Below are 14,234 nucleotides of genomic sequence, written 5' to 3'. Positions count from 1 at the left end.
ATACAAACTAACCGAAGGGAGTTCGACATCTACTATATATATATATAAAAAAATTAATCATGTATATATAGTATAATTTTCCGTCAAAGAAGTTTCATTTCAAATGTAGCTCCACCCCTAACTAGGACCCATTCAGAGGTAGTGATACTACATTGCTACCTAAATTTTAATCGACTCTCAAAATTTTAATTTGCTACCTAAATTGGAGATGATACTAATACATGTTGCTAGTGACATATATATATATATATATATATATATATATATATATATATATATATATATATATATATTTATTATTGGTAAGAGATGACATGTATTTTATGAAGTTAATTTGATATACACAAGTTTATCCGAACACCACGATCGTCGAAAAGAGATTGATAAGAAATGAGGTGATAAACTCAATATATCATGAGATAATGAAAAAAGTACACATAAAAGTCCCCCCCCCACCCTTTCTCTTCTCCCTCCTCCCCGCACTGCTCTAAAAAGTTCACTACTATATATTCTATCTCCCCCCCTTTTTCTTCTCTCATTTCTCTTTCTCCTTAACCTTAACAACCCCCTACCCCTGCTCTCCTCCTCTCTAACCAACAACTGATTCAACAACTTCCATGAAAAGAGCTTAGCAAAAAAAGAAAAAAAAGGGAAAAAAATTCAAGATTTTATTGTTGTTGAAAGAAATGGGGAAGTACATAAGGAAGAACAAGAAAGGAGGAGAAGTATCACCACTTGGTGTGCTTACAAGGGCAAAAGCTTTAGCTCTTAAACGTGCACCGTCTGCGGCGGCGGCGGCGGTGAAGGAGGAGGATTCAGGTGGGTCCTACCTAGAGCTGAGGAGTGGTAGGTTGGTTAAACCCTTTATGGTTCTTGAAGGAAGAAAGCAGAGAAATGGGGTTTCCAAGAATGCTAACCCTAAGGACTGTTTGGCTAAGGAAATGGAAAAGATGAAGGGAGATGGGAATGGGAATAGCTGCTGTGGAGAGAATTTGTTGGAATTTGAAGGTAGAAAAAGGTGGGGTTTTTTATTTCTTATGCCTTGTTTGGTTGCAAAATTTATAGATTTTTTGAGGAATTTTGTGTTTGGGGTTTACTAATTTGCATGTTTATGTATCCGGCTTTGTAAAGATTAGAGCTTTGTGCTTTATGTGGAGTCATTCTGCTATATTTTTCTGCAAAAAAGTTGCCTTTTTTACTGTTCCTGTGCTGTGTTTTTGCTTGAAATTGCTCTGTCATGACTAATTTTTTTTGCTGTTTATTGCAAAAATAGTTTAAAGAATTTAGCACTCTTGATACAGAGTTACATGATATATGTTGCTGGTGGGAGGTGCTATGTGTCCCATGGATTTAGTCGAGGTGAGCTAGAGCTAAAGCTGGCCCAGACACCGCGATTATCAAAAAAATTAGCACTCTTGATACAGGGTTACATGATATATGTTGATTCTGTGGATTTAGTTGAGGGGAGCTAAAGCTGGCCCGGACACCACCATTTATAAAAAAAAAAAATAGCCGTCTTTGATATATCTTGTTTATAGGTTGTTCAGAAATGTAAATTTTTGTTCTTTATCTTCTGGTGTTTGGGTTTTGAAAAGTTCAGATTTTTCTTGATTAAAAGGTGTTGTCTTTTTTTTTCTTTAAAATGGAAAAAAAATTGTCTAGCTGATTTTCTAAGTCTTTTATCTTGTTGTTCTTTTTTTATTACTTGTTATTTTAGTGCTTTTTTGAAAAAATAAAAATCATTAAAATGCCTTTTTGAATCTACGGTGTGGTGGCAAGTATCTTGTGGAATTAGTTGAGGTGCGCCAAGCTGGCCCGAATTCCATGGTTAGTAAAAATCTGGATAAGGGTGTTGATTATTGATTCATTCTTTGTGTGTGGATTTTGATTGAAAGAAGAAAATGCATGCAAATGGAAATTTGTGTTCAAGTTTAAAGTTTGGTTTCTTAATTCTTGGATTTGGTGCCTGCTTTTCTCGTAGAAGTCACTTTCCACACGGCTTTATATTCCTCATTCCTTCTCTTTAAAGTTCTTCTTTTTTCGGTGTGTGGACATTTGGTGCATGTATATGAAAAGTAGATTCATGAATATTGAATAGTAACTTTTACTTGAGAAAGTATATGTGCCATATTAAGGTCCCCCACCACCCCCACCCCACCCCACCCCACACACACACAATCGACCAAAAAAAAGCAAAACTTTAACAAGCAAAGTCTGCTATACTGGTTGATGTGCTGCATTTGGTTACTGAAACACCATTAGATGGTGAAATAAGAACTTTATGGCTTTTTTCTTGAGATTGGTTCATTGATGGCAGTTTTTCTAAGCTATTGTTAGTTTGATAATTGAAATCAGCAGAAACTTTGATGCGCTCATATGGTTCCAATTGAATTTGTTACCTTGGTGAGCCATAATTTATTGCTGACCGTTATTTGAAGAAGTAAATGTTGTCGTATTCGTCTTAGATATGCCGTTTGTATCTTGTCGGAAGCTGTTATTGTTTACTCTCCACGTGGTAGAAGTACGATAGTTGTATGAAATGTTGCTTATACTAATAGATTGATGCAAGAGGACCATTTTTGATTGAATAAACCTTTCTCCATTGTTTAGTTGGTGGGTATAGTAGTGATCACATTTTGAGTACTCTGCCTTTTTTAACTTGCACATTTTGGCATCGTACTCGCTTCCGAACAACACTTCCTGATTTTGTTCCAATGCGATGAACGAATATGAACTGCAACATTTTTCTCGGTGTTTGATTAGGTGAGTAAAGTAAAGCTAATTGGATGAATTTTTCTCTTGAAAGATTCTGCCTAACATAAGAAAGAACACAATAGGAAAGACAGATAGTTGTACCACCTCTTTAGATTTGCTGTTCCAACAACATGCCCGGGGTCAGGGGAAGGTGAACACACACCATACCCCTACCTTTTTTAGGGGTAGGGATATTGTTTCCGTTAGACCCTCTAGATTTGCTGTCGCTTAGTAAATTTATGTTTGTTGGAACTTTCGCGGTGAAAAAAAAGTTGTTTTGTCTGCAACTGCATGATGCATGCATATTAGTACCTTTCTGCCTTAAATTGCAAAGTTGCAATGATTGTTGAGAGTCATTTACCATTGAAAATGAACGTGGGGTCACTCTATGATTGAAGTAAAAGATGGATAAGACAATAAGGGCAAGAAAGCTTTTTGACAACCACTAAATGACTTGCCTTTATTCAGTTAGCTGTTTATAGCCTTTACAATTTTGAATTTACCTTACTGTGTTTACTACTATTGATCTGCAAAGATTTGGATCTTGAAACATTAAAAACATTTGAATAGCACTATAGACTTCTCTTTGCTTTCTTACAGGACCACCAGGGAGAGCACACCTTGCAGTTTGATCAGGGAGTTGGACAACATTCAGACCCCTGGTTCCAGTACGAGGCGTATTGATGCAAATGAGGGGAACTCAAGGCAAGCAATTATCCCAACAGCTCGTGAAATGGATGAATTTTTCTCCAGTGGAGAAGAGCAGGAAGTGAAAAATTTCATTGAGAAGTATGAAATTTCCATTTCACACATCTTGTACATGTTATTTCCATTGCACTCTCGTGTCTAATTGTTACCATGTTTGGAACCATCTGCAGGTACAACTTTGATCCAGTGAATGAGAAGCCCCTTCCCGGACGTTACGAATGGGTGAAAGTAGACTGTTAGACATGGAAGGACATAGAAGGGGGGTACAACCTTCCATAGTCTGCATCTTTGTGTTTCATCGTTAGGCATTAGATAAGAGATAGTTTACAATGGTGTAGTGGGTGGTGAAATCTCTATTTCCCCTCACTCTCTGACTTGTAAAGAAACTAGAAGGTAGAAGTAAAGTGTCTAGAAGGTAGACTAATGATCTGTAACATAACAAAGCTTGTGTGACATTAAACAACACATACAAGGAGAGACATCCTTTGACTAACAGATCATGAAAAAGGGAAAGCAAAAGGGTTGTTGTGCTAGCCTTAGTAGTATTAGTAGTAGTAATAGTACTAGTAGTGATGGTGGTGGTGGTATAGAAGGTAGGTCTGCTAATCTTTGTTTTCAGTACTCAGTAGTAGTCTTGTTTGTTCATAATTGTACTGATGGGAAACTTGTTAAGACATCTTATGAATAAATTGACCCTCAAAGTTTTTCCCCCCTTCACTATTTCTTTCCTCTTTTAGTATGGTTTGTCATGCTTTCTCTAGCATTTTGTATCGGCTTCTTCTCTCTTGCTGTTTCTCTTTTAAGAACTGCTTTGTAATATTTTTACTTGAGCTAAGGATCTATCGGAACCTCTCTAGCCCACATGGTAGAGGTAAGGTCTGCTCGTACACTACCCTCGGACCAGACTTGTTGGATTACACCGGATATGTTGTTGTACTATTGCTTTCTCCTCTTTATCATCTTTCTGGTTGAATTTTTTCATATTGCCTTCTTCTCTCTCGTTGTTTCTCTTTTTAGAATTGCTTTGTATTATTTTTACTTGAGCCGAGGATCTATCGGTACCTCTATACCCCACAAGGTAGAGGTAAGGTCTGCTTGTACACTGCCCTCTTCAGACCGGACTTGTCGGATTATACTCGATATGTTGTTCTACTATTGTTTTCCCCTCTTATTATCTTTCTGGTTGAATGTATGGTTGGAGTTTGGCATGTTCCTCCTCTTTTAACATGTGAGACATGAACCCTGTTCATCAACCACAAGTTGTTGCTGCCTTTACACTGTAGAGATGAGGTCCTTATTGCACAATTGACCTGCCATTTTTTAGCTGCTTGTGAAAAATGGTTGAGGCTATATTTCACATTACTATTGGCCTAGGGAATTTGTATGTTTGTGGGGTTGCTTTGGTTAGTGGGCATGTTGTATTAAAAAGATTCTCTTTTTGTGCCTCTTTTTTCTAAAGAAAAACCATCATCATGTCTTTATTTTTGTACTTATTATATAGGTCTGAACAAAATTTGTTATGATTGGTTTGCAAACTTTTGTTCAGATTTGGAAATGTTGAAAGAGGGATGATTTTAGCAGATGAAAGGAACAGTATGGTGAAAATGAAAAAAAAAGTTACCACCAAATTTTTTTTTTTTTTTTTTTTTGTAAAGAGAATCTTTTTTTGGCAAAGTTCTTCAATGGCTTTTCCTTTCACTTGCTTGCTTATCCATGCAAAAAATCAAAAAGAAAAAGAAAAAAAAAATGGTTACAAGAAAAATAGCTTTTGATATTTCCTTTTACCCTTTTATTCATTTTCTAAGATATTTGTTAAAAGTTAAATGGAGGGGAAAAGCATTCCATCATTTTGGAAATGTTTAAACTTCGTTCGTTCACTTTTAGTTAATCACAATTATAAATCAAAAAATAAAATTTGGAGATTCAAATCCAAGAATCGTTCATGCATTTTAAGTCAGGAAAAGTCATCATTTTCATCTCAAACTATACATAAAAAATTTAAGATACACTCAAACTATCATAGTGACCTATTACACACCAACACTGTATAAAAGTGAAACTATTACCTACCCGCGACACCCATTCCGTGTTTCTTACACTCAATATAGGTGCGTCCAGCTTTTTGAAACTCAAAAATAAACGTTTAAAAACATTTTAAAAAATATTAAATTATAAGGCCCAATGGTTATATTCAACATATCCTCCATTTAAGCCAATTTGGGGCTCCAAGCTAAAGAACCTAACTCCCTAAATTTGTCATCCAAAATTGAAATTTAAGATCATTTCTTTGTCATCCAAAATTGAAATTTAAGATAATTTGTTTGAAGAATTAGTAACTAAATCTTTTTAATCGTTAGATTTCTTGTTATATTGCGAGAAAATATAGTTCTTTTGTCTTAATTTTGTTGAAATATTGATAATTATTTCTTCCCACCCCCTCTTAAAGCTTGTTTTCTTAATCAAGGTACTTTAATGGCTAAGTAGCGTTTGTAAGCAAGAAGATGATGAGTTGGAAGGATCTTGTGGGCATTACTTCCACCAAAAATGTACATTTCAAGGGACTCTTCTCTATTCTGTGTAAATAATTTGAGGGGAAAAACAAATTTACCATCGTTAGAACATTGTAAATTTGAGTAGGCGTTGGTTGAATAATTTGTCCGATTGACATAAAAAATGGTGATAGAATAGAAGCATGGGTTAGTTTGAAGGAGAATGTCATGGCTGAATTCGAGACAGATCTTCATATTTTGACAGTTACGTTTGGATAAAATGGAACTACATTATCTTTCTTCTTGCTGATGTAATATGTCTTGCTTTTATTTGCTTGTTCGCTTTTGTTTTCTTCATATTAAAAAGCCCACAGCTAAATAAGTGCCCTGACCTCTTGTGCTTAAGGAACACAGTGGTTGAGATTTCTCCTTATTAGATGTTCACTTTCTAAACTATATTTATGTATCTCTTCTTGATGATATAATCTTTCTTGATTGGCATTGCTTCTTGGTTCATGTGGCTTCTTAGTCTAGTAATTAATATTTCTTCGTCGATTGATGGTCTTCGGATTGGATTTTTTTTTTTTCCATTCATAATCTATCCGAATGGATCGGGTAGGGTGAAATAATTGGGTCGAGTCGGGTTAGGATTAGGTAATTTAGTTGGGTCGGATTAGATTTAATTTAAAGGTCTAATAATTAAATAGGAAAATCAAATTAAACACGTGGCATCATCACAGGGCGAGTGGAGTACACTCCACTTATTAAACTTGGGCATGGGTGTCATGGGGTGGTAATAGTTTCACTTCTATATAGTGTAGGTGTGTAATAGGTCACTATGATAGTTTGGATGTGTCTTAGACTTTTCGTGTATAATTTGAGATGAAAACGATGTCTTTTTCCATTCTAAGTCAACAACTCCTATTTTCATTAAGTTGAATTTTGAACCTTACTTGTGAAACTACTACTGCTTATGTTGTTGTAAACACTCCCTGCTTCGTTTACTTTTACTTGTTCGAGTATTGACTTGACACACTTAGTAAGGAACAATAATTAGAATGATAATTTTACTGAATTACTCTTTGAATTGAATAAGTTCAATCTTTTGAAAAATAACTATAATTAATAATAAAGATAAATTATGAACTAAGCGCGATGATTAACAAGTAAGAATAGATAGAGAAAGTATTTATAATGTGAAATTTAGGACAAATCATATTAGACATAATTGTCTTCTCTAATTAATTAACTTGCTGACTAACCAATTGTTCAATCTTGTTTGAAAATATTGCCCCCCACAACAACTTTCTTTTTTGACAGCTTTCATTTGATTTGACCAATAAATTTTGATACCACCATATGTGTTTGTCTTCTTTACCTTTCGTTTTTTTTTTTCCGGTGTTCGATATTTGTGTTGGGGCTTTGACTAATTTGAATTGCACATTACAAGGCTTATTCTGGGGATGACGCTCCCAACATAATTTTTTTCATACCTAGAGCTCGAACCCGAGACCTCTGATGACGCTCCCAATAGGATTTTCTCAATACCCAAAGCTCAAATTCAAAATCATTAGTTAAGAATAAAGTAGTCTCATTACTACACCACCAACCATGTCGGTAATCTTCTTTACCTTTCAACATGTGTGTGTTATATCTTGTCTTCTATTTTTCTTGTGTACTGTCCATTTTGAGGCAAGCAAGTAACCTTTTTTGCAAAGATAGAATAATGAAATAATTCTGTTTTTTTTTCTTTATTAGATATATTCAACCCCAATAGAAAAAATTTAATTGCATAAAGTACTCATCCGAAATTAAGTTTTAGTATTTGAAAATTTTAAGAAAATTATTATAAAATAGCATTCTTTTAAGATTAATCTGATAAAAAAAATATTTTTTAAATTGATCAAAATTTATATAGTTTACTCTTGAAAAAAAAAACTGTGACAAATAAATTAAAATAAAAAAAAGTATCAAACGGTGGCCGTCAAAAGACAGGACGATGTATTATGTTGACAAGATGATTCATTAATTACTTATTTTTTAGATCATTTTTCAAAATTTAAGACTAAAATAGTTAATACAGATATTATAGTTAAAAACTCATGTAATCATTATTGTTGAAGAAGCGTATAAAGTTCAAATTAGACAAGTAAAAATGGATGAAAAGGTAATACATCTGGAGAAATATGTAAAGATTATCTAGTCGAGCGTCTATTGAAAATAATATTTCTATCTCAGTTAAGACAGGGGTAAGATTTACATATCACTCCACCTATTAAGCATATCTCAGTTACAATATCACACTATTAAACCATATATATATGTTTTGTGTCGAGATGCGGATAACCTATCCCAGATACCACAATGCATGAATTCAGATTAATCGACTCAATAATTTTAAAAATTGAATGATTAAACTATAAAAGAAAAATGAAATTACATGTAGCAAAACACATGGTAATTTATAGCACAAATTACATGTGCTTTTTTCTAAGATTAAATATATAGCTGCTATTAATGTGTACAGTTTATTGTGGTCCTAATATATGTATTGCAACTCATCCAAATTTCCCTTTTCAATAAATATCACCAAAAAGGCAAAAAATGATTGCTTCCAAAATTGCTTGGGCCAATTTTGATACCAAATGTTTTTTGTACACTTATGATATATAGATCTTGATAAAGATGATACCTAATTTGGACATTGATATATTTTGTGACCTTGGTATTACCTAAAGTTCCACAAACTTTTCATTTTTGATGTCACATTCGTGTCGAATTTTTCAAAAATACAGTATTTTTTGGCAAATTCGACACGCACCCTTTGATATTTTTGAAGTGTCTGAGCAACGTAGGTTATTACTGCTTCTTTTCTTTTTTTCCTTGAGTCAAGGATCTATCTGAAGCAATCTACCTGCTATGCTCATAATATAAGAATAAGGTCTACGTATACTTTACCCTTCTTGGACCACACCTTGTGAAATTATACTGACTATGTTGTTGTTATCGATGATGAAAAGAAACTAGTGATTTTTGACATAGGTAGGTTGTGAAATTATATTGAGTATACATACTGTATACAATAATGTGGACATAAATCATGTTGAGATTTGTCATAACTAATCACTTTGTGTGTTGAGGTCGAAGAAAATTCAGTAGTTTTTACATCGACCTTATAAATGTATTAAATTATTCGCTGAATATTTTAAAATATTTAATTGAGGAATTTAGTTATCATTGTATATTGACTTGATATAGTTGTAAGATCGCAAAAACTTCAAATCCTGGATTCGATTTTGTATTTGTATAAAAACTTTAAAATTTAATTATGATTAATTGACGTATATCTTTAAGTTCATGAAGGTTTTGAGTCTTAAGACTTTATAAGCCCATTAGTAGTATTATTGGGCCAGTCAACAAATTAACTTTTATCAGATTGTTTTGGATGTTTCTCTAATATTGGGCTGGGCCTTGCTGTTGAGCAAAGTTTACTGGACCTCAATCTGAAATTAATTTTGTCAAATTTAGGCCCATCTCGATCTAATTTGATTTTCCTAGTTTTTTACAGTATTTCACATTTACATTCTACGCAAAAAAAAATTGATACCCTCATATCTTTTATGTCATTTCCAAATAAATAAAAATTCAATAATTTTTTTTACTTCAGATTTGACTTTATATCAAGTTTCTGTAACACCCCGAATATCCAAGTCAAGATTAGAACCATTCTTCAAGTGCATGTAGAAATAAATTTCATATTTTGATAGTATGATAAGTGATTTAGACATGTATTAAGGCCACAAATAACTCCTAGCTCATAGCCAAGTCAAAATATCCCTTACCGATTAACTTCTTGTGAAGTATCTTGCTACAATCAACTTCAAACGAGCATAAGTCCTAGATTTCGAAGAGTTTTTAATCTCAAGACACACCAAATGATATATATTTAAATTATCTTTCCAACGGATCCAGTTTTGACATATTCTGAAATCAGACTAAAAATTAACGGTCATTTTACTAAAGTACTATTAAAGTTGTTAGTAACGACGACTCAGACCTTATGACTCGTAAGGTGACACTACGGGTCGTCGTCAGACTTTACAAATTATAGGGTGACTCGTAGTCAAGACAATAAAAAGGGAAAATTGAGTCTCTGGGCTACGACTCAGGCTGCAAGTCGTAGCCAGACCCTACGAGTCGTCACGTGAGCCGTCGGGACTATTTCTAGCAATTTTCTAGATAATTTTAAAGGGGTTGTTCATAAGTCGTCAACTTGACGACCTGCTAGCACCTTTTAGGCCTGAATTATCATGCTTTTCCGTTGATTTGATGGTAATCTCTTATTTAATGCTCATTTGTGTAGGTGAAAGTTAAAAAGGAAAGATGAGCAAGTCATTCAAGTCAACAAGAGGCCAAATGTGAAGGAAAAGAGTCATCTGCTTTGGATCCGCTTTGTATCTGCTTAGGAGCTGTTTTCTATCTGCTCTCCATCCGCTTTGGATCTGCTCAAGCAGATCAAGAGCAAGGTGGCAATTTTATAATTTTGGCAAATATGCAAGTGGGGCTTATTTAAGGGGTTTTGTAGCTCATTTGCTCCCATGATTCTACTACTTTATCTCCCATCTTAGCTTAGATTAGGGTTTGTAATTTCTTGGATCTTGGAGCCTAATTTGTACTAATTTTGAGCTAAGAAGACATTAGAGTGACTTCTAAGTATAGATTTAGCTTCACCCATTGAAGATTCATTGGATTCTAAAGTGTAGTTTGCACTCTCTTTATTTTCTTATGGATAACTTTGATGAAAATGTTGATTTATTTGTGTTTATTGATATTATGAGTTGCTAAGTCAACCTCTTGAGATTATGCTTGATTAGGATGCAATTGTATGTGGGTAGTGATTAATTTGTGCATATGCTAATTTGTTGATGATGGGTTCTATTATTGCTTGAGTAATGTGATTGGAATTTGATGGGTGAAAGCCTCAAATACCCATGCGGATTTGATGGGTGAAAGCTCTAAACTCTAGAAAGCTCAAGGCCATCTTCGAAAGAAGTGTTTTGGGTGAACTTTAGGAATCTATATCATCCTCGAAAGAGGGATGTGAAGACCAAAGCAATCATAGACAATTATGTGTATAGTTTGCAAATCTACCACTATCGTAGACGTAAGGGTGGTTATGACGTTAACTATGCCATGGGTTTCATCCTAGAAATAGTGATCCCCAATTGGGGTATTGGGTGGTTTTGATTGACATATTTGTTAGGTGCTCGAAAGAGCCAACGAGTGAAATCTTTGTGATTTTGTCCAAAGACTAGACTCAAAGACGTTGGACCTAGCCTACCATATCATCAATAATTAGAATTTGCATCAAATTGTCATGTTCCCATACACATTTTGTCCCTAGGAAAGTGATACAAGAATAATTACAGAAATGGACTTGTGTGGGTGTGCATTGAAAATGTCCAAGTGTATGTGTAAGAGAAGTGTAATTAAAGGCCTAAATACACACCAAAATAGCCCACTTCATACACTAAAGGGGCAGCCCATTCTTGAAGGGCCTTTTTGGTCATTTTAACTTCTATTTGTTTTGTAATATATAAGGAACATGTTAGGGTTTATTAACTTAGTTTTTGAATGTTGAAAAGGTAGAACACGCTTGAAACACTCAAGTTCTCTCTCTTGTGAGGCTTGGCCGAAACTCTGTTACAATATTAGGGTGACATCTCTTTTGTTGTTTGTTTACTTGGAACTTGGGGTGCTTGAAGGATTGAAGTCTATCTTGTGTCTCTTTGAAGAGTGTAGGTGTTCCTACTATCATTTTTAAGGGTCTTTGTGTGTCATCTACACTTAGGTTCTTAGTCATTATAGTAGTTTATGTCTCACTATCTATCCCTTTGTCTTTTGTAATCTTGTAATGTTATATCTTGTTATTGTGGAATCCGAATCAGGTTGTTCTTGTTGTCATCTTGTTCATCTCGTTATTGTTGGGTTGTTGGCTATTTTTGGGTGTCAATACACCGTTGTTTCTTGTATTCTTGTTATACTTGTCGAATCCGAGTGAGGTCCCCTTTTGGTCGATGGTTTTCTTGAATTTGTGGACAGTTTGGGGTGTGTTTTGTGCTTCCCTTATTTGTCTTGTATCATTTAGTATCAAAACCATCTTTGGTGTTGTTCTTACAATACCAATCTTGGGCTTTCTTGCTAAGAAAAAAAAAATAAAATTTGGTGCTCTTGTTGTTCTTGGCCGAGAAAGTGTTGTTCTTGTTGTTCATCTTGGCTGAGGTTTCTTGTAGGCTCTATCTAGTAGTCCTTTGTGTGTATTATTGTTTCTTGTGTTAGTTTCGTGGTTCACTAACACTAAAAGGTGTCTAGATCTATATTTGAGCTTGAACTTGTTAAAGTTGTGTTGTGAACAAGGACCTAGGGCGAGAATTGGTGACTTGTTATGGCTGGTTGGGTCTTGAATTCGTGGATATTGTTGTTGTTCTTGAAGGATTGTTGTGGTGTACATCTTATTCTTTATCTCATCTTACAACTTAAGACAACCAAAAGTGTAATATAGATTCAAAAAGGTGAACCTACGAGTTGTAAAGTTGTTTGTGAGAAGACTTGAGCCATCACTTCCTTGACTTGCCATCTACTTTTCAACCACTTTCCTTGTTTCAAGGGACCTTGTTTTGTGGGAATTGTACAAAGTCAAGTCTTGCCTTTTGAAGATTAGACTTAAAGGAGATTCAAGACATATACTATCCCTCCAAAATCAATTGTTTCCATTACATAGTAACTAAAGTTTGTAAACTTCAACTAGTGACTAATTATGGGGCGGTGACCAATGGTATGCTGCCACGTCACCCAAGTTACTGTTCACACAAAAATTTTAAGCTCAAAAATTTGATCTTCTAGTTTCGTTTTATTGTTTCTCTTGATTGATTCGATCACTAACTTACAAGTTAGTTTTGTAGCCATTCTTCGTGTACGTTTCTTTGTGTGTCTTAGTTTTTATTTTTGAGTCGTTGTAATACTTGATCCACCTCTCAACTCCTCACAGAGTACAAGCAAACTTACAACACTTGTGAGATCAAAAGAGAGAAATTCAAGAGACAAAGTAATAAAGAAAGAGTGTGAGGACCATTCTTTGAACAACTAACTTGTTTATTGTTTTGTAGGTAACTTCTTGGCTACAATGGACAACAATGCTCTTGGTGCTATCTTGGATAGACTTGAAACTATCAACCGAGGAATGGAAAGTATGCTTACGACTATGTCCTCAATCCGAGGAGACATGTCTACTATGAATGAGAGGTTGGATCGAATGGAGACTTAAAGAAACTCTCGTGCTTCTACTCCTCGACTCCATGTTTCCTCAAGTGGGCATGACCAAAACCCTTCCATCACCATTTCCCCCGAGACTTTGCCTACAAAATTCAACCCTCCAAGTTCACCATAAAATGCCATGAGCCAAGTTACCAATTACCCTTAAAATCGAGAACAAGCTAGATCACATCTCCCGCAAGTTGATCAAGTCCAACAAGAAGGACTTGGAAACCCACTCCCTCCCATCCAAGCTCCACAACCGAACCTCCACATTACCAAAACAACCCCCACAACTGAAACTCCACTTCCCCAAAACTGATATGTCCATAAGAGGAGTATGAGAGAAAGGGACACGAAGTATATGGAGTCTACGACAATGCTTATATGATGGAAAGAGACTTGAGTCGGATAAAATTGAAGCCAAGTCTCAAGATGGAGAGGAAGTCGAGGTTCAAAATGAAGATGTTGGCCGAGACTTGTTCATATTGAGCTCTCGAGTTCTTCATGTTTTGTGGACTATTTTGAGTGATTTCTTTTAAAGTGGCCAATTGAACAAAGTGAAGCCGTGAATTTATGGACAAATTCCTCTCAAGATGAAGAGGATGATACGAGAATAATCACGAAAATGAACTTATGTGGGTGTGCATTGAAAACGTCCAAGTGTATGTGCCAGAGAAGTGTAATTAAAGGCCAAAATACACACCAAAACAACCCACTCCATACACTAGAGGGGCGTCCCATTCTTGAAGGGCCTTTTTGGTCATTTTAACTTCTATTTATTTTGTAATATATAAGAAACAAGTTAGGTTTTATTCACTTAGTTTTTGAATGTTGAAAATGGTATAACACACTTGAAACGCTCAAGTTCTCTCTCTTGTGAGGCTTGGCCGAAACTAGATTACAACATTAGGGTGGAATCTCTTTTGTTGTTTGTTTGCTTGGAACTTAGGGTGTTTGAAGGATTGAAGT

At 34.9% G+C, this 14,234-nt stretch overlaps 1 protein-coding gene across 1 annotated transcript; it reads left to right on the top strand.

The window, feature by feature from the left end:
- The first annotated feature begins 472 nt into the window (after positions 1-472).
- LOC107856225 (cyclin-dependent kinase inhibitor 4) lies at positions 473-4,179 on the top strand. The gene is made up of 3 exons (XM_016701210.2): positions 473-1,018; positions 3,355-3,543; positions 3,633-4,179. Exons 1-3 carry the CDS (start codon positions 687-689, stop codon positions 3,700-3,702), a joined length of 591 nt encoding a protein of 196 aa, XP_016556696.1. The 5' UTR covers positions 473-686; the 3' UTR covers positions 3,703-4,179.
- The last annotated feature ends 10,055 nt before the right edge of the window (positions 4,180-14,234 follow it).

Source organism: Capsicum annuum, chromosome 3 (genome assembly GCF_002878395.1).
Source record: "Capsicum annuum cultivar UCD-10X-F1 chromosome 3, UCD10Xv1.1, whole genome shotgun sequence".
Lineage (NCBI taxonomy): Eukaryota > Viridiplantae > Streptophyta > Magnoliopsida > Solanales > Solanaceae > Capsicum > Capsicum annuum.
This window is presented reverse-complemented; position numbering and strand designations above follow the sequence as displayed.

Excerpts from the sequence above, each read along its gene's own strand:
- LOC107856225 (XM_016701210.2), top strand. The coding sequence starts at position 687 with ATGGGGAAGTACATAAGGAAGAACAAGAAAGGAGGAGAAGTATCACCA. Across the intron at positions 1,019-3,354 it reads GAATTTGAAGGTAGAAAAAG|GACCACCAGGGAGAGCACAC; the intron begins GTGGGGTTTTTT and ends GCTTTCTTACAG. Across the intron at positions 3,544-3,632 it reads GTGAAAAATTTCATTGAGAA|GTACAACTTTGATCCAGTGA; the intron begins GTATGAAATTTC and ends AACCATCTGCAG.